The 18,495-nt window shown below is 47.9% G+C and overlaps 1 protein-coding gene across 2 annotated transcripts in view; it reads left to right on the top strand.

The window, feature by feature from the left end:
* Positions 1 to 18,495, top strand: part of MFHAS1 (multifunctional ROCO family signaling regulator 1) — a 36,738-nt gene that overhangs the window by 15,259 nt on the left and 2,984 nt on the right. The window contains exons 2-3 of one of the 2 annotated variants that reach the window (XR_008823005.1): positions 15,737 to 15,863; positions 17,362 to 17,790. Coding sequence is in view for 1 of the 2 variants with exons in the window: in XM_056346366.1 (XP_056202341.1) it covers positions 15,737 to 15,863; positions 17,362 to 17,365 (131 nt within the window). In the remaining variant the exon portion in view is untranslated. Of the gene's footprint in view, positions 1 to 15,736; positions 15,864 to 17,361; positions 17,792 to 18,495 lie in introns of those variants that run through there. The other variant, XM_056346366.1, reaches the window with a different exon arrangement.

Raw genomic sequence — 18,495 nt, 5'->3', positions numbered from 1 at the left:
AGGGGAGTGATAGAGCAGCTTTGGTGGGCACCTGGCATCCAGCCAGGGTCAACCCACCACAATGTTACAGGCAGAACTGCTGGATGAGGTTGAATGTGCTGAAGCAGAGGGTGCTTGGTGGCAGGTTTCCAAACCAGGGAGTCGGCAGCAAGCACCAGCCCTACTTACATGCATTGCATAACCGGATGAGTTTTCAGCTCCCTGTGCATTTCTCTAAATCTTCCTTTTGAGCGGGCTCTTTCTTTGTCTGAGAGAGATTTTCATGCTTTTAGTTCACATAACGATGCACACGCTGGGAAAGTCTCATGTGCATATGACTGGCTTATCAAAGTGGCTAAATTCAGGAAATCTATTAAAGAAGAGCTTCCCCTTCCTGTGATCTGACATAGCATTTCTTGGTCACCATTGTTTTTACTATGAAACAGCTTAAATCTATTTTGGTTGGGCACTAAGTGATGGCTACGGTGTGAAAGGAGAAAATTGTTTTGGTGAAGTAAGACGGCCGTGCTGCAGCTTCAGGGCTCTCGGGGCTGGCTGCTCACACGGAGCTCATGCCAGCGCTGGGTCAGGGCCCCCCAGCATTCCTGCACAGCTCTCGGAGCCCTGTCCCCTTGGCAGAGGGTCGCTGGGCCTCCCCACCTTGCTCTGGGCTAAGAGCTGTTGAAAAAGGTAGCTGTAAGCACTTCACTCTGATACCAGTTAAATACACACATGTCATCATCGTGTCCCTGTCCTCCCCCTGCAAATTCTAGGAGGACAGCTTAGGGAAGATGGTTCCACTGGGGCCAAAGTAGGGATACAGCTGCATGCAGTGGGAGTTCATGTGGGAACCAGTCATGCCTCTGGTTTCACAGGTCTCTTCAGTACGTGGACTTTCTTTTGCTGTACCCTGTTAGGGACCAGGGCTGAGCAATCCCAGGCTTGAAAATGCATTGCTGGAATCATGCCCTGCAGAGGCACCTTGAGCTCTTGGTGTGAGGAATATATAATTTGAGCTTTCAAACCTTTTTACTGTGTGTGTTTGTTTGTTTGTTTTAAGCTAGCTCCTTTGTTAAAACTAGCTCTGTGGAACTTTAGCTCATATTTTAATATAGCTGACTGCTCTGCTTCCGCTGCCTTCTGACTTGTTTCCGAACATCCCACGCCTGCTTTCCCATTGAGATGGGAGTGAAGACAGATAACTGGGACATTGCAAAGACGTGGCATTGCTTGCTGACTGCCATATCCCTGAGGTCTGCTGAGCAAGAATTTATTGCTTACTATTTTTTTTTTTAAGCTTCTGGTGGACAGTTGTGCAGAAACATTCAGTGGCTGAAAATGGAGGCAATGTGAGTCTTGCTTTGGAATTTTGGTCATCTCTAGGTGCTTTTGCTCAGTTCTGATGGGGCCAGAGACTATGTAGGGAATGAAGCTCCTGTATGCTTTCTCCTCACTAACAGGTCCAGTCAGGTCTGTGTACCTGAACCTGTACTGTCAGGGGTTTGGGGCAAGGAGTCTTGCTCATGCTGGTGAAGAAGCTTGTGACCTACCATTGGTGATGTTTTCATGCCAGCTTTAGTAAGGAGAGAAGTTTGTCATTTCCCAGAGGAGCGTGCGTATGCCCAGAGGGAGCCCATTGGACTCTGAGGGGATCATTACTGGATTTTGGCAAGATCTTAACCAGTGCTTGCATGGACAAATAATTCAGCGAGTGGCTGCTGTGGTCAGCTTGGAGCCTTCCTAGGATGAGATGCTGAAATGATTTAAGAGTTGAGTCTTGCGTGTGTCTTTTCCCAAGCAATGTATTTGTGCCTCAAAGGCTCAGCCAAAGTAAAGACTTTTTTGGATGAAAGGGAAGTTTGAGAACCCTCCGTTGGGACTTGGGGGGGGGAAGTAGCTTTTTCTTTCTTTTGTAACGGAAAGCTACCACAAAGCTTTTGAAGCTGCCTATTGTTTTTAACTTGTTCCGTGTCCTTCTTTGAAATAAATCATATCTTTCTTCTGCACCAAAAGAGAGCCTAGCATGTTACGTAAATACACACATACACATCTTTGAGTGCCTGCAGTGAAGCTAAGCACTGTGTTAAGATGATGTTGCCAAACAAGGCAAGACCATGCTCAAGTTGGTGATTCACACGGGGATCGGAGTTTTTTAAAAAAAACAAACACCAGCCCACAACAAAAAAACCAACCCAGAAGAGGGTGAGAGGAGAGGAGGTGCTTGATGGGTGGGTTTGGGGAGTGCAGTAGGCTGACTGAATCTGTGACTTGGATTTCTGCCACACACTTTGCAGGTGCTAAAAATGTGCTTCATGTTAAAAGCTGGCAGTTGCAAGTGTGGCTGAGTGTCTTCAGCCAGGGGAAGCTGAGCAGCGTGGCTGTTCGCTTAGTGCATGGCTGCTCATCCCCCGGGGTACCAGGGTGGATGCTGGCAGGGTGGGTGCTGGCAACGTGGTCCTTGTAGGGAGATCGGGCAGCTTGAGTGCAGTTCTTGCCCAGCCTTTAGTTTGTTGCCAATAAGGCGTGACAAGTTGCTGTGTTTTATGGCAGACCCGTGGCCAGGCTCCAGGTCAGAGGCTTGTCACCCTTACCTGCATTTCCTGAAGTATTTAATGGCAGTGTTCCCCTGAGACAGCACCTCTGGTTGAAAGCCATGTTGCAAATCAGCCTCTGCAGCTGCTGTGTCATATAAGTCTTGCACATTATTCTGCTTCTGTGGGATATACCAGGTGTGCCCAGGCCCACCTAAGCCTTGCAGGTGACTGTTTGAGCTGGGAGCTGCCCACAAAGTTGTGGCTCTGTTGGAGATGACGTTTTTGCTGCTTGCTCTGTGCTGCTTTATCCCCAGTTGCATAGTGCAGCGTGATGTGGATAATCCGGTCATCATTACAAAAGGATTTTAAACTCCTTTTTAATCAGAAGTCATTTTTAATAAAGCTTTGCCTTGCTTGGAGGACTGTTCTCTTGGCTTGTGTGTTTAAGGAAAATGCAGGAGGCTGAGGGAGGTGGGAGGGAACGCTATTAGGGAGACACATATGTGGGACACAGGTGCCTCTGGCTTCCAGGTGGCTGCTGGTGAAGTCCAAAGCTGTGGGACACATTTCCACTAGCATCAAGCATACAAAATCCTTACATGTGCAGATAGAAGCGGTCAGTAGGTCTGTGCTTTCTCTGAATTTTTCCCTCACAGAGCAAAGTTTTAGTGGTGATGAAGGGAAGAAAGGCTTTTTCTAGTCCGGTCTGGCTCATGCTGCCCCTTTAAACTTTGTATGTCCGAAACACTAGTGGTCCTCCAGTGCCTCTTGCATCTCAGAACAAACTGGGATCCTGGATGATGTGCAATGAGTAGGGGATGCTCTTTGCTTCTCTTGTAATGGCCTTTTGTGTGAGTTTCTTGTAATTGATCTTATTTCTTTGGCTGTTGCTCTGCCATTGTCTTGTGGAAAGTGCATTGTATAAAATAACATGTGATCTCTGAGTAGCTCGGAAATGTGCAGTCTTCTCCAGTATGCCAGTGTCCTGCCAGTTTTTCGGGCAGAAGCCATCTCATGAGCTGCTACATCAGCTTCAGCTCCCCTCAGAGCAAGCCTGGCTGGAGCCTGAACTCAGTGCGAATAGAGTTTGAGAGTGAGCATCCTGCTGGTTCCTGTTTTGCAGTCCTCCTCACTCTTGAGGTATCTTGACCATATGCTTAAGATCTCCTTGAGTCTCTCCTCTTTGATAAGTACAAGTAAATGTCTGGGAAGTTTTAAGGTTATTTCTTCCTGAGGCAGATCCCTCTGAGGGGATCGGTGCTGGGCACATCCAGAGGAGAGCCAGCTAGCTTGCAGTTCAGGTTGGCTAGAGAAACGTCTGAAGGAGGGGGGGCCACAGCTGTGTTATAATGACACTGGTGAGTTAACCTCAGTTATCCACCTGTTGGAAAGCTGCCTGTAGAAAATCTGAAAGAAAGACAGGTTTGCAGCACATATAGGGGACCAGGAAGGAGCTGAGCTTTGTCCCGGAGTCCCATGGTGGAGCAGGCAGCTCCTGGAAAGGTGCAGAGGAGACTGCGATGTGAAATGTTCTCCTGGCAATGGTGCTGCCTCCCCGGGAGGATGATGAGTTCTTTACAGCCCCCAGCGCTCCTGCCTGTTTCTGTAGCAAACGTAACTGCCATAGAAGCAATTTTTAAACGGCAAAGACTGATGCTGCAGTTTATTTTTGGGCACTGAGAATCCCAGACCAGATGGCATTTAGCAGGCAATGAACTCTGCAGGAGTTAAGTAGCAAAGCTATTGTTTATGAACTCGCATGACTTACCGTTGGAAGGCGTTCCAGTGGCAGAACAAAAAGTATTAAGGATTTGTTTCAGCAGCAGTAGTAAAACAATCAATAATGTTAAGTCCATAAAAAAATCACTTTCCCTTGGCGAAAAGGTGTTCGTAAGCAAAAGCTAGATATTGCCTTGATTTACAGCTGTTATTTGTCACCTGTTTGGGTATTAGGGAATGAGAGGGTTCAAAGAAGAATGGTTAAATGATTGGAAATGATGAGGAATCACCACCAAAAAAAAAAAAAAAAAAAAAAAGATTTGAAAGATTCATTCTCATCCTCTCTGGAAAAGGGGACAAGTGAAAGCTCTTAATAGTAAAAGGACAGACAGAGCTTTGTTCTTGACCATTGAACAGTGCTAAGCCAGCAGCTCACTCAGACTTCAAAGACAGCAATTTTGGTAATTACAAAAGTACAAAAGTAAACCAACAAATGGAGAAGATTTGAGACAGAATCAGTTCTCCACCTCTGCTGGCATAAGGAAACTAATGCTCTGAGCCCTGTGGAGTGCTGCTTGGGCACTGCCATGTGCACCAGCAATGCTTTTATAGAGAACACCAGCCTTAGTCATGAGACCAAGAGGAGAGGTAGCCACTGGTCCTGGTGCTCTGCTCCTCTGATTTCAATCATATAGCTTCATGCAAATCTACATCACACTCATGTCTGTCAAGGAACAAACACTTGACCTAAGGATGTACTCATGAAACTTAAGTGTAAAGGAAAAAAATACATGCAGAGAAGCAAGTTAGATCTGATGCCCTTGTAGATAAGGAAACTTCTGTGATCCTTCAGGTTCCTACTCAGCTAAAGCTATACCTGTCGTCAGCATGTAGCGTGGTGTTAGTTATTAACTAGCAGGAAGAAGGTAGCTTTGTAGGATAAGCACCAAGGAAGCATTTTTCTCCAATTAAGTGTGAGCCTAGAATAAATTCTGTGATGTAGATGCATAGACTGAATTCCACAGTAAAGTGGCTTCAATACAAGGTCACGTTAATACATTAAAACAGGAATGAGTTCAGGTTGGTTCAATTAAGAGGTAAAACATTTACTTGATTTAACATTTGAGCCTGAGTGGGACTTAGAGTGTTTAGACTTTGCTCCTTAGATCAGTCAGTGATGAAGGGAAAAAAAAAATTTGTTCCTTTCCTTAAGTGGGTTCTGTGGTTGTCCTGCTGAACAGCAAGGGGTTTAGAGTGACCAAAATCTGTTTACAGAGGAGTATTGCACATGCATCTCACCTTAAATGAGCTGGAAGAGAGTACTTACCATGCAGGTTTGAAAATACAGCTCCCTCCGACTCAGTTTGCAGAACACACTGAAGCCTTGGAATGGCCCTCAGGCAACAGCAACTCATGGAGGCAAGTTACTTTTACCCAGGAAGGAGTTTATTTAATCTCAGGGAAAACTGTTGGGCAGCACATGTACATGCATGTCTTGCGTGTGTGTTTTGATTTATACTTTTTCTTGGCTGGCAAAAGGCAGGTAAATTGAAAAAAAGAAAAAAGAGGGTTGTGGCAGAATGTAAAAGGCTACTACAAGGGAAACGGCAGGTCTTTTACTCCCCAGCTGGACTTTGCTGAACTTGCAGAAGAGGGGCTGCACAGCCTACCTTCAGCCATGGCATGCATGGGTGTCTTATGGGGAAGGAGCAAGCCAAATGGGGAAAAAATCTCATTCCAAGTGCTCTCCCAGCCTTTGTCTATCTTCAGCACAGGGATTCGTCTCTTTAGTAATGCTTAAAGGCACCTTGTTGGTCTCTTTGTGAACCCTTGTGAGCTTCTTGAATTTACAGCCTGCTGCGGGAGGGAGTTCTGCAGCCTGTGTCAGGTGCTCAGCTGCTTTCTTTGGTTTTCTTCAAGTGCACCTTGCAGTACCCACATTGAGGCTTCCTCGTTTTTTCATTGGAGCAGGCAGAAAAACAATCATCCAGTTCTGGGTGCAGTACTGTAGCCAAACTATTGTGAGGAAAAATGTCTTGCAGGCTTGCCTAATTCTCTAAATTTAGCAGAAGGACAGGCTGAGACTTGGCCCTGCCTCATCAGTTGCATAAGGCTGGAAGTCCATGGGACTGAGTCTTGTAAGCCCCACTCCAGAGGGCTGGCTTTTCACATGGCCAGCTATTAACGTGTTGCGACCCAAACACAGAGAGACAGAACTAGCAGGATGCTAATCAGTCCTGATAGCTCCCTGCAGACTTCAGTGAACCCTGCCTGTTAACTTTATTATATCATAGCAATGGCTTTGGGAACTCCTTTAGACTCCTTTTTTTTTCCTTTAGTGGGACCTGCAGCAGTAATGGAGCCAGTTAGAAGGCTCAGCATCTCCTCTGTGATGGGCCTGTAATAGCTTTGGAACTACTGATTGGAAAGGTGGGCTCACAGCTGGTGGGAATGTTATCATTTGGACTGGCTGCGGCTGGTGGTGTCTAGCGTTCTGGTGGATGCTCTGCATGCAGTCGTGCCTTGCTGTTACTGGGTGAGGACAGACAGGTTGGGGCTGGCTGCAGCTTTCTCTCCAGCTGGTGCCTTCCTTGCCTTGGCAGAATGCAAAAGTGCTCATGACAGATAGGTCTGAAGGGGTGGAATTAAAAATAACCAAAAGGTAGATTCTGGGCTTGGTTACTCAGTGACAGCCCTGTTTCTATTCTGGGACGAGGATAATTCGCACTGAGCTCATTACACCATGACTCTGCCTTAAAATGCCTTGACAGTCAATTTTGTTCCAGCTAATAAGGTTCTAAAATGTTAATGAAGCAAATCAATTCTTCATGGCTTTATATTGCAGTCATCTGAAATTGCTGTGTTGCAACCTGCCAATTCAAGGAGCTTTTTAGATATTAGAAGGGCAGCAAAATACTCATCAATTTGGAGGATGCTTTGTTTCCTATTTCAGCTTTTCCCCAGTGCCCCCTCATTTTCCTAAGCCTTTATGCTGTGCTGTTTATTTGTACCCTTTGGTCGCTTCCTTTCTCCAGTGTCTGCTCTGGTCAGTCACATGCAGAGGTGGCTTGCTCCCACCTTCCCCATTGCACAAGGAGAAGGATGGACTGCCCAACAGGACAGGCAGAGATGAAGCTGGACAAGGGAGGCTACTCATGCTGAAATACTATTTGAAATAGATTGAGTTTGACAGGACAGAGTGGAGAAATGGCATCATGTTCACACACCCACCTCATCTTTTTGGAGGGGGCAATGGTGTCAAAAGTCACAGCCTTCTCTCCTCATGCCGAGTCTCTTGCTGCCACGTCAGTGTTACCTGGCATAAAGTCTCTCTGTGCTCAGTATTTCATGATTTGCAGAAATAGGAGAGAGATGTTGCATGTATCATGTAGCCGCACTGATGGTAGACCAGTTACCTGCACTGGCTTAGGAATATATTAGATATCAACCCTCCTTTATTTCTCTGAGCTGTTTATTTCATACTGTGAGAAGGAAACAGAAGGGTTCAAACCTTCATGACTACTGCTGGCGTTATTTTGATGGAGCTGTTTTGATGAGTTCCTACTCTTTCCGTCCTGGTTTATGGGTGTGGAGATAGGAAGTACCAAATCATGTGGTTTGGGGAACATGTGGGTTTTTTTGTTTTGCTTTTAATTGAATTCCAGTTCTAACCATAGTTAGCATCTGTGTGCCCGAGAAAAAGATAACTAATGTTTTGGAAACCTTGTACTGCCACACTGGTAAGGGATGATCTCAAATAACTCATGTTGGGGAAATTAGTGGGTGAGATGTAAATTGGCGTTTTGAATAATTACCCTCCTGTAGCTGCCGAGTTGAGCATCCAGCATGCTTTCCACTCAAGTTGTCCACCCAGAGGTATGCTCCGTCCAGTGCCAAAGGCCTCCCCAGAGCTTTTGTAACCACTGAGGTGTGTCAATGTCCTCTTCTGCTGTGGCAGTGAGGGGTTATAAGCTAGCTGACTCTGTCGACTGGGGAAGGAGGAGGGTATTTAACCCCGTTAAGCCTTCCAGTCTCTAGCTGGTGTTTGTGTGACGTCTCCCCTTCCCCGAGTGGCTAAATTTAGAGACAGTGGTTGCCAGTATGTGTCTCCCTGTGTCTCCTGGGCAGGCCTTGCAGACCACCTTACCCTTTGGGATGTCCCCTGGCTTCCTGCCAGGGTGAGGAGCTCGGTAGCTCCTTGGGCAAGAAGTAATGTGCAGGGTGATATCAGCTGCGTGGGGGAAGCTGCTGGGGCTTGAGCTCAGCAGAGCACAGCTTCTGCAGAGGGTCTGGCGTTCCTGGCCCAGGGGTCTGCAGCTTTAGGTCCTGAAGCTTGACCCAGACCTATCAGCTCCAAGCTGCAAAGCACTCCTGCCTGTTTCCAGAGATCTATCACGGAGGTCGTTTCATGTTTCTGTCATGTGGCATGAATTAAGAGCCTTGGAAAAACATTCTCCTGTGCAGCCAGCTGGGGGAAATACTCAGGGTGAGCCATACACATGTCCACAGCGAGAGCTGTGAGGCTAGAGATGAGGTGCTGGTTCAAGAGGCAGCTGGTGCTGTGAATGCAGAAGCTGGAAAGCTCTGTGGTGCTTGGGTCAGCCAGCAGCCCCAAGGCTGAGCCAGCCTCTCTGGCACTTGCGATGCTCCGGAGCAGAGCTGAGCACCCACAAAAGACTACTCTGTGTTCAAGGAAGGTGTCACTGCTGACATTTTTAGTCTTGAACCTTTCAAAGGAGAAATGGCAAATTGCTGTCTGTTCCTTTTGCATATTTCGCAAAAAAACGTTTTCCATTGCTCTCCACATCCTTTTTTCTGTGCTCTCAGCTTCTGGTCTTGGGGACTCACCTTTGCAGGATGGTCCTTTGCCTTGCAACTGACCACCTTTCCCATTCCACCTTTCCAGAGCAATCTTTGCTTTTTGTTTTCAAGCCTTCCTTTTCTCTTTTTAACTATATCTTTTTAACTATCTCAGGCAGATGTGTTCCTGAGCATGTGCTGTACCTGATGCGTGGCTCTGCTGACAAGCTTGCTGTTGTGATTGGTGCTTAGTAACAGATTTTTCTTCTCTGTTGCTTTTTTCCACAGAGATCTCTCCCACTGGGGCCCTCTTACAGGCCGGGATTTTTGTTGGGGTTTTTTGCTAGTTTTAAGCTTCTTTAATCGGGACTGCAATGTGAGGCTCATGAAACTTCCGTTCATAATGTGGATTTCACCCTGGTCTGCTCCCTTTTGTAATGTCTCTGCTTTCAGCTTCTTTAATTTTGTTGTTTGCAGCCAGAATAGCCTCCAGTGAGAAAAAATTAAGTTCGAACTTGAAGGTCTCTATCCCACACATCACCTCAAGCAGGCCAGGTAGATAAGGTCACTCAGGACTTCAGAAATAAATCAAAGGAAGTGCAGAGTTGTAACTTTCTGGGTAATATTTTTGTGCGTGACATGCAGGCAGTGCTGTGAGGAGCATATTAAAAATTCATACCGATACAGAGCAGTATTTTCTGTGTGCAGTGCTTGAGAATAAGCTTGTGCATCATACACAGCAACATTTGCAGGAAGCAACTAATTCATTTCATCCAAGCAGGGAGTGGTGAAGACAAGATTTAAATGGCATGGAGTAGGAGCAGGCTTGGTGTGAGACACCATCTCCTTCCCCCTCTTTCTGCCTCCTGTCAGATTTCTCGTCTACTGTAGAGCTGGCTGCAAAGTCCCAGTGTATGAGAGTGTTGCCTGTGCTTACAGCAGAGGGGGAAATCTCTGCATGTGGCTATTCAACTCATCCTGCCTCTGTGATGGGTTTGATCTAATTGTGTAAGTACTCCAGCTGTTGAATCTCAAAACAGCTAACAGCCAGGCAGAGAAGCTGTAGCTTCTCCAACCCCAATCTCTTTGCAGTTGTATGGGTGAAAGGGGGTAGGACTGCATGTGAAGCAGAGGGGTGTTCTGGGACCTGAGGCTCTCTTGTGAGCTCTGCTTTGTGACTACTGTTGGAAACCGAGAATGGGACATGTGCTTTTGGTATGCAGGCAGTGCTGAAGTGTTCTATTCTCTAATTTTCTGAAGGCATGACTGCTAGGTGCTGTGCTGAGAGATCTCAGCAAGCAAGGATTGGTCAAGGGAGGCTTGACAGAGAAGCAGTTGAGGCTGAGATGTGAACTGTATCTCCTGCCAACGCCACTTGCAGTGGTTGGTGTCTGAAGACCTTCAAGCAAGCAGGAAGAGCGAGAATGGGTTTGGGTTAGGAGAGCAAATGAGCAGTGGGGCTGGGAAAAACAGCAGCTCTGGGGAATGGGGTGGAGTGAGTGGGTCAGTGCTGAGGCTGGGCAGGATGTAGATGCAGCTTGGTTTTGGCTGTCTGGTGCCCCTGTCATGAAGCATGGGTGATGTATCTTCAAGGTCCCAAGCAGACTGAAGAGAGAGAAGCAGCACCAGAGCCAGGGCCAGGGTCCTGCTCATCCACTGCTGGCTGGTTGTGCCAATGGAACCCAGACCCTGACAGCAGGAATGACAGCATGAAAGTGCGAAACACCATCAGGCTGGAACTTTGCAAATGTGTTCTCTTGGGAGCTCTGAGAGAAAGGAGATGGCATGGCAGGCTGGAGCAGAGTCTCTCACCCCTGTGCCCTTGCTGCTTATTGTTGACACATGCACAGGGAACCTTGTGCCGCTTAGCACCGCTGTGGCAGTGGGAACTGTGTGAAGGCAAATGGTCCGGGTGGGATTTTCCTCCTTGCATGCAAACCCCTTCTCTCTGTTAGGCAGCCAGGTAGGCTTACAGCTGGCCTTGTCTGGCTGCCAGAGTGGAGTAATCGAACACTCCAGCAAGTACTTGCTTTTCTTGCTGTCAGCCTCCCTCCTAGCTCTCTGATTTGTCATGAGTATCTGGCATTTCATGGGTATTTCCTAAAGGCCAGTGAAGTGTGCTTTGCAGCATGCCTGGGTCTGATCACTGGCATGGGTTCCAAGGGAGGCATCCCTCCCCAAATCAATGCAAAGAAATAACATGAATAACTGTACCTGACCAAAAAATGTACACTGGTGCTTTTTCTGTGTTCCTGGGCATGTATGGCAGTAGAAATGTCTTCCTTGTGCACTGAGTGTCGATACATGGTTGAGCTCAATCTGGCACATGCAGTTATCCTCACAGGCTGCAGGTGTTGGCCTGGCCCAGGAACCCAGCACAAGTGGCTCAGAGCTGGTCATGCCTGTGTCTGTTCTGGGATAAAACAGTGGCAGTGAAGACGATCTTGCTGACATAGAAATACTTGCTTTGGGTGAGGTGGCTAGGACTGGGAGGAAACAGGCCTTTCTGGTAGAGCTTTGGGCATTGCTGAAGGTTTGTTCCTACCTTTACCTGTGACTGACTGTGTGTGTAGCAGGTTTCTTTTAAATGGTGTGGGGCAGCATGACTGGCTCATCCCATCTGCCTGGAGGAGTTTACAAACCGGCTTAATGCTGCAGCCAAAACCGACCATGGTAGTTTCATGACAGGGTCTCTGTTTGTGTCTCAGCCTTAGCTTGCTGTACAGCACATTTTTCCCAGTTGTGGAGACCCGTTTCTGTGTCAAAATGCCAGGATGGTGGCCATGGGACAGATGCAACTTCTTTGCATCATTTGTGCCATTGTAAATGGAGAGGCAGCAAAGAAGCATCTTCTGTCTTGTTTGCAGGTGCTTTTAACCAGACTTGGTGGGCGCCTGTCTGCTGTCAGCTGCACTGGGACTTAGACACATCTAAAAATCAGGCCTTGGTCAGCAGGTACCCAGCATTAAAGTGCTTTTGCAATAGGGCTCATGTGTCTAAATCAGCTGAATTATCTTAGTGATGCTCATTTGTCTCGTGGAAGATGGGATTGTACTTCAAAAACTGTGTTAGTCTTTAGCCTTAAGACAAAGTAGTTGGAGTTTTGGTTAAAACCTTAGTGGCTTCGGTGGAAGTTAGCGTCAAAACCAAGGCCACGTCAAGACTAAGCTTTGTGGTTTGTGTGTGTGCTATTGCAGGGCAAGCTTTCAGAGGGGGCAGGCAGAACTGAGGTTTCCAGGAAAATTTGTGACATGCTTATGAAGGAATGTGCAATCAAAATACAGACTGGCTGGTCTGTATGTAGGGGCAGAACAAGCACTGCAGATAGGGGCAGCTCCAGCTACATTTAAACTTAACAGTTAAACCAAGGAAACACCACTGCACGCCAGGCACTTGGCTTTTTTGTTTTGCATGAGTGCAATACTTCATTTGATCTCTTTCCCACCCTGCCGCAGCCTTGAAGACTTTTATTTCTGATCTCTTGCAGTTTGGATAATTTCTGAATAGAAACATGAGATTCTGGGGGGGGGGAGTTGCGTCCAAGCAGTGTCTCAATTCTAGTTTGTTACAGCTCTGAAAAATGCGTGTTGCAGTGAGATTTGCACAGGCTTGTATTTAGCAGTCATGTGAAGCATGGTTTAGATAGTTACGCCTGGTTTAGTACTGTGATGAGTTTGTGCAGCAAAGATGAGCCGTTTGCAAAGACAAGGGGACAAGGATGCTATGGTGGGAAGGCAGCAGGACACCCCTTAGGTGAGAGCGGGAGGAATAGGAAGGATGCCCAGGTGACCTTCTGGCCACTTGGTGTGTGATGTATCTCATGCAGTAACTGAGTAACTCTGAGAAAATTCTTTCTTCTGGGGAGCAGCCTGTATGTCAGCAGGACATGGGAATAGGGCTGGAGAAGGTGTGGATGGGGCTGGGGACAGAGTGAGGTGACCTTTAGCCCAGAGGCAGCCCTGAGGGGAGGGTAAAGCCATAAAGAAAAGGAGCCTTGACTGAAGAGCTGTGGGAAGGGGTTTGCCTGCAAATCAGGCATCTGTTTTATCCTGCAGCAATCTCCTCTGTTTTAGAAATCTCCATCTAAGGATTCCTGAAGTGGAGAGATGGAAATGGGGATGAAGGCTCAGGCAGACAGACCAGTCTTACTGTGCTCCTCTGGTTTAAGATCTAATGGATATTAGCCCTGTTGTTAAAGCGCATAATGGTGCACTGATTTTATGACTCATCTTTCAGAACCAGTGTTTTCAGTAATTTTAGCAATACCACAGTTTGGAAGTCAGCCTGGGGTTTGAAACCTGGGAATCATGGTGACACGGAGCCCTGTGGCATACGTGCTTGATGGGATGCTATGCTGCTTTCAGTGTGTGACAGCTCACGTAATTGAGGATGCTGCCTTGCAGATATAACTTTGAATTGCAAATACCATCACGATTCTTCTGTTTTGGGAGACATGTCTGTGTGGCTTAAAAGCTGCTCTGCCACTTCAGGTTTGAGTGTGGGTGTGAGACAAGGGTAAATATTCAAATTGAATGTGAATTCAAATTGTGAACCATGGGGGCAAACTGGAATTACGAGCCCCTGAGAGTGGAGTATTTTTGCAGAGGAACTGTGTGTATATGTGTATGTTCCCTGCTAAGCCCTCACCTCTGCTTTCATGATACCAAATGATGTGTTCTTGCTTTGGAAAAAACAAGGGGGTTTAGACCTGCTTTTTCATGAAAGTGAGAAAACAGCATGGGGAGGAGAGGAAGGAAGAGGCATGTAGCAGGCTTCAGGTATGGTGGAATTGACTGTTGTGCCATTGCTACACAGGTTGGGCAGTAGTTCTGCAAAGCATGGTTTCTTTTCCAGTTTTCCTGGGGTGTCTGGCCATCGCAGCTAGGCACAGGGAAACATTTTTCTGATGTTCTTTATTGTAACAGCAGAGGAAGTTATTGCAAGTGTATTTCAAATAAGGGAGTCCAAGGAGTGTCTGTCTTGAGTGTTTTAGTGGAAGTGGGAACAGCTCACCGTGGCTGCTTGATTGATGGGTACAGAGAATTTTGTGTGGACCTGTGACAGCAGCCTCCTTACAGGCAGCCTGCCTCTGTAGAAGAAGTCACTGATCTAGCTGGCACAAGCCAGTTGTGGCCTGGTGCCTCTGCCTCAGGTAGGTCTGTTCAGCACCAATGTGGGCTTGCTCAGCAGAAGAATTGAGCCCCTGCTGCGCATGGATGCTGCCATCCCATACTGCCTTTGAGAGCAGAGCCTGCCTGCCAGCCTGTTAGCAAGAGGTGCTTCTGGTGCTCTTGGGTGTCTAAGCTGTGGCTGGACTACGCTGAGGAGATGGCATGCTGATGGCTGGGGAATCTGTCCTCCTGGAGCCAGTCATGTGTGGAGCAGAGCCAGGAGGAAACTTGTCTTGCTCTGAGCAAGCTGCTGGGGAAGCGTTCCTCAGAGCTGGGCACATCTCGGCACCTGGCTTTCCCCCCTCACTGTGCTGACCTGCATCTTGCCCTGGACTACATGCTGCAAGGGTGCCAGCAGCGGGGAGCTGCCAACTTGGCATTTGAACAGTGGAGCTGACGTAACTCATTTAGCAGAGGGATACCATGCAGTGTGAGAGCCCCACGCTGCTACTGACTCAGTGCAGAGCTGGTATTGCCTCCGTTAGGGAAGAGCTAACGGCTGGGAGTTGTGATCTGCATGCTCAGCAGAGTGCAGTGTGGCCCAGAGCCCTGACAGGACACTGCAGCGGTCCCCATGGCGGCTGTGGCAAGTACACCCAGGGAGAGGGGCATTAGGGAATCCTCTTTCAGTATTTCTGCCTGCTTCTAAATATCGTCTGGCAGCTGGGAGAGGCACCCCACAGTTGACCAACCATCACAGAACAGCTGGGTTTCTGCAGCTCCTGGGCAGCTCCAGCTTAGAAATTGCAGTACTGGAGCAACAGCTAGACAGCTGCAATGGTCAGGGTTGCTCAGGGAAAGAACAGGAGGTGACATACATGTTCAGGAAAGGTCAAGCACACTTACCTGGTTGGTTTGAGGGCCCCCCCTAGAATTTCTTAGAGGAGAAACACTGAAGTGATGCAAATATCATATCTGTGGCAGTTCTTTCAAACCGTCTTTCTGGTTCATACTAAAGGTGGTGGTCTTGGCAGGGTCCTTGTAGCATCATTCTGCTTGAACTGAAAGACAGCTGCTTTTTTGGGTAGCTTTGTGGGTGTGGATGGCTGTAGTATGCAGATGTGAATAATAAGGCTTGTATCTGTAGCTTTCTCTGTCTGCCAATTTCCTGCTGATGCTACAGGTCAGCTTCCTCTCTTTCATGAAGATTGAAGGTAAACTTCTGGATCCCATCTGCCTCCAAAGCCTAATTAAGAAACCTGCAGCTCATTAGGCTCCGTCTAGAGGCTGTGAGTCCCTAAGGAGCCTTCAAGTCTGTGTGCAGTGATTCAAAGCAGGGACAGGAAAGATGGCAGATGTTACATTTGTGTGGAGCAGCACGTCTTCAAGCTGTATTCACCAGGATGTTCGCCATGGTTACAGGAATAAGACCTGCTTGGGTTGCAGGACCAGTAAGCCCTCTTACAGTGCTCACTTGCATCGGTCATGGATGTTTACTTGGTGACGGGGAGTGGAAAGGCATGCTAAAAGAAAAAATTGCAAAAACTGCCTTGCTAATGCTTCAATGTTTTAATTGTTTTCCTTTATTCACAGGAGAACTGCTGAGTCAGCCGAGACCAGAGGGACTGACGGAGATCATCTGTCCCAAGAATGGCAGCGAGCGAGTTAATGTTGCCTTGGTTTACCCCCCAACTCCTACTGTGATCAGCCCTTGTTCCAAGTGAGACCTGAAAGTAGACCCCCATTCCCCTGTCCGTAGACATCAGAAAGCCTACGTAAAACATGCCCTGACTAAGCATTTTTTCTGGAAGGTAGCAGCCCCACAGCCTGGATACTGTTCTAATTATTTGTGGGTATAGGCAGCCCACTCTAAGGATAAGAGGTACAGTAAAAAGGGTTGAAGTGTTCCCTGATCTGTGTTGTGGCAGATGCAAGACATATAGTGGGCAGGACAGATCAGGAGATAATAGAATCATGGGCAGGTTTAGGTAGCACAGGACCTCAGGAGGTCTCTGTTCACCCCCTGCTCCAAGCAGAGCCACCCTTACAGCTGAGTCAGGTTGCTTGGGACTTTGTATAGGCGAGGGTTGATGACTGCCAAGGATGGAGGTGCCACCACCTCTCTGAACTCTAGAGTTACACTGTTCTCCTGGGACAGAACTTCTTTCCTTCTGTCCCATCTGAGTCTCCCTTATTGCAGCTTGGCTTTCATTGCCATGAAGATGCACTGCTGGCTTGTGTTCAACATGTTCTCCACCAGATCCCAAGCCAACTGGGCCCCAGGCTACGGTGGTGCATGGGGTTGTCCTGTTCCAGGTGTAGGGCTATGCACTTGTCCTTGTTGAATTTCACAACACTATTGTTGACCCAATCCTCTAACTTGGTGAGGTCCCTCTGGACAGAAGCCCTGCACCCTGCACTCGTGTATCCGTAGCCTATATGTCCTTCACTCCACAGAGTGGGGATGTGCTTGGAGAACATAGCTCTGTTGTGGTGGGAACAAATGTGGGACAACACTCACAAGAACAGCCTTGGCTTTTTGATGCATAGGTTTTCTTGCAGAACAGAAATGTAGCCGTGGTCTGCTCTCCTTGGAGCGGTGCAAGGGAATTTGGCAGGGAGCTTAGAGGAGCAGGCCAAATATATTGCCTGCTGCCTCTGCTGTGCTGCGTGTGAATGCCTGTTACTTTCACTTCAGTATCTGAAAGTAGGTTTGGATGCTGTTCTCCCTGTTCAGTGCCCTTCCACCCCAAAATACACTCATCCTGCTGGAGAATAGCTTTGGTGATGGGTGGCTGTTGACCTGTGTGTGAAATTGAAGTGCCCACCTGGGGCAGCAAACAAGGTAGCCGCCCTGATACTGAGCCACAGGTCACCACTGTCTTCATTTGGTCCTCCTCTGTGTGTACTTGGCACAGTACATTTCTAACCTGAGGCTGCAATTTTTGTTGTACTGTACTGTCCAGCTGTGCCTGTGCACTTGTCCTCATGTCCTCCAGCATACCTTCTACAACATCTGACAGCTGAGTCCCAGTTTCACAGTCACTCTGCTGGCAGGGAACTTGGGTTCTTAAAAAGGCCTGTGTTACATTTAAAAGACCCCACCCTCCTTATTTAGAAACCTAGAGAAAATTGTGTGTCTTAGGTCATTCATTACAAGCACTGTGAACCCTGCTGCTTATGTGACATCACTTTTTCTTTATCCTTTCCTCTTCTAGATAAATCGTCAGTGCTGGTGCCAAAGGTTTTCCACCGGGCAGAACATGGCTGATGCTCTGCAGTGCTCCCATCTCTCCAGTTGTGGAGTTGCATGCTGACAGGGATCGATGAGACTATGGACTCTGAAACGCTGTGGGGCGGGGGCAGCTCCCAGGTGGGGCCTCACGGCTGGAGTGGATGCGGTCACCTGGAGGTTGGGGACGACAACAAGGCATGAAGCAAAATGATTGCTGCAGATGGCAGGGCACTGGCCAGAGGGAAAGCACTGGGGATAGGATTCTGTGGACCCATTGATCACTTGTTGAAAACCCATTTGGATCTCATGATGAATGTAAAAATGTTCTTGGTACCATTTAATTCAGACCTGCTTGGAGGAAAGTCTCTTGAAATGAGCTGTAGCGGGATTCCCTGGATTTGTTCCTGGACAAGTGAGTTTTGTGGCAGTTGGCCAAGGCTTTGTTGGGGAGGGGGTTGATGCTGTGAAGCCTTTAAAATTGCTCCATTGTAAAACAGTTTGCTGTGTCCCACACAGCAGGCTTGGGCAGTGGCTGGCAGAGTGGGAGGAGCAGGCTGGGAAATGTTTCCTGCCTTGTGTGTTCAATTGCCCTGTGCCATGAAGTGGTAAGAATGTGCTGTAGTCACGCAGGGATGGGAGAAGGGCAGTCAGTGCGGCCCCAGCGCTGGCCATTTCTTCCCTATGGTCTGCCATGTCTGCATGCTGCGGAGTTGCCATTGCAGTACTCTACGTGCACTGCAGCCGCTAGAGCAGTAGAAATCTAGATCTGGGTCTTCCTCCTAGCAAAGCCACTCATCCTCGTGCAGAGATCTAGTGGAACAGTGTGTGGATGTGTTGTACAAACTGCCCTGATCCCCTTGGGCTCACCCTGGCAGCCATGCTTCATGAGTAGCCATTCTCCCTGGGCCAGATGTCAGGAAGGGCAGGTCGAGCACTGGCACCACAGTGCTGGTTTCAGTCCTGACTAGGTGGTTTTGAGGACTTCTAAGGTGCTGCTGTCAGTTTGTGCCCTGCAGCTGAGCCCTGATAACTGGGCTGTATGAGTCCTGCTCCATGCAATACTAGATTTTGTTTAAATCAAATAGGAGACTGGCATTTCCAGAGCCAGGATCCCAGG

The sequence above is a fragment of the Falco biarmicus genome, chromosome 1, assembly GCF_023638135.1.
Source record: "Falco biarmicus isolate bFalBia1 chromosome 1, bFalBia1.pri, whole genome shotgun sequence".
In the NCBI taxonomy this organism is placed as follows: domain Eukaryota; kingdom Metazoa; phylum Chordata; class Aves; order Falconiformes; family Falconidae; genus Falco; species Falco biarmicus.
Note: the sequence above shows the minus strand (reverse complement) of the source record. Positions and strands in the feature narration are given on the sequence as shown.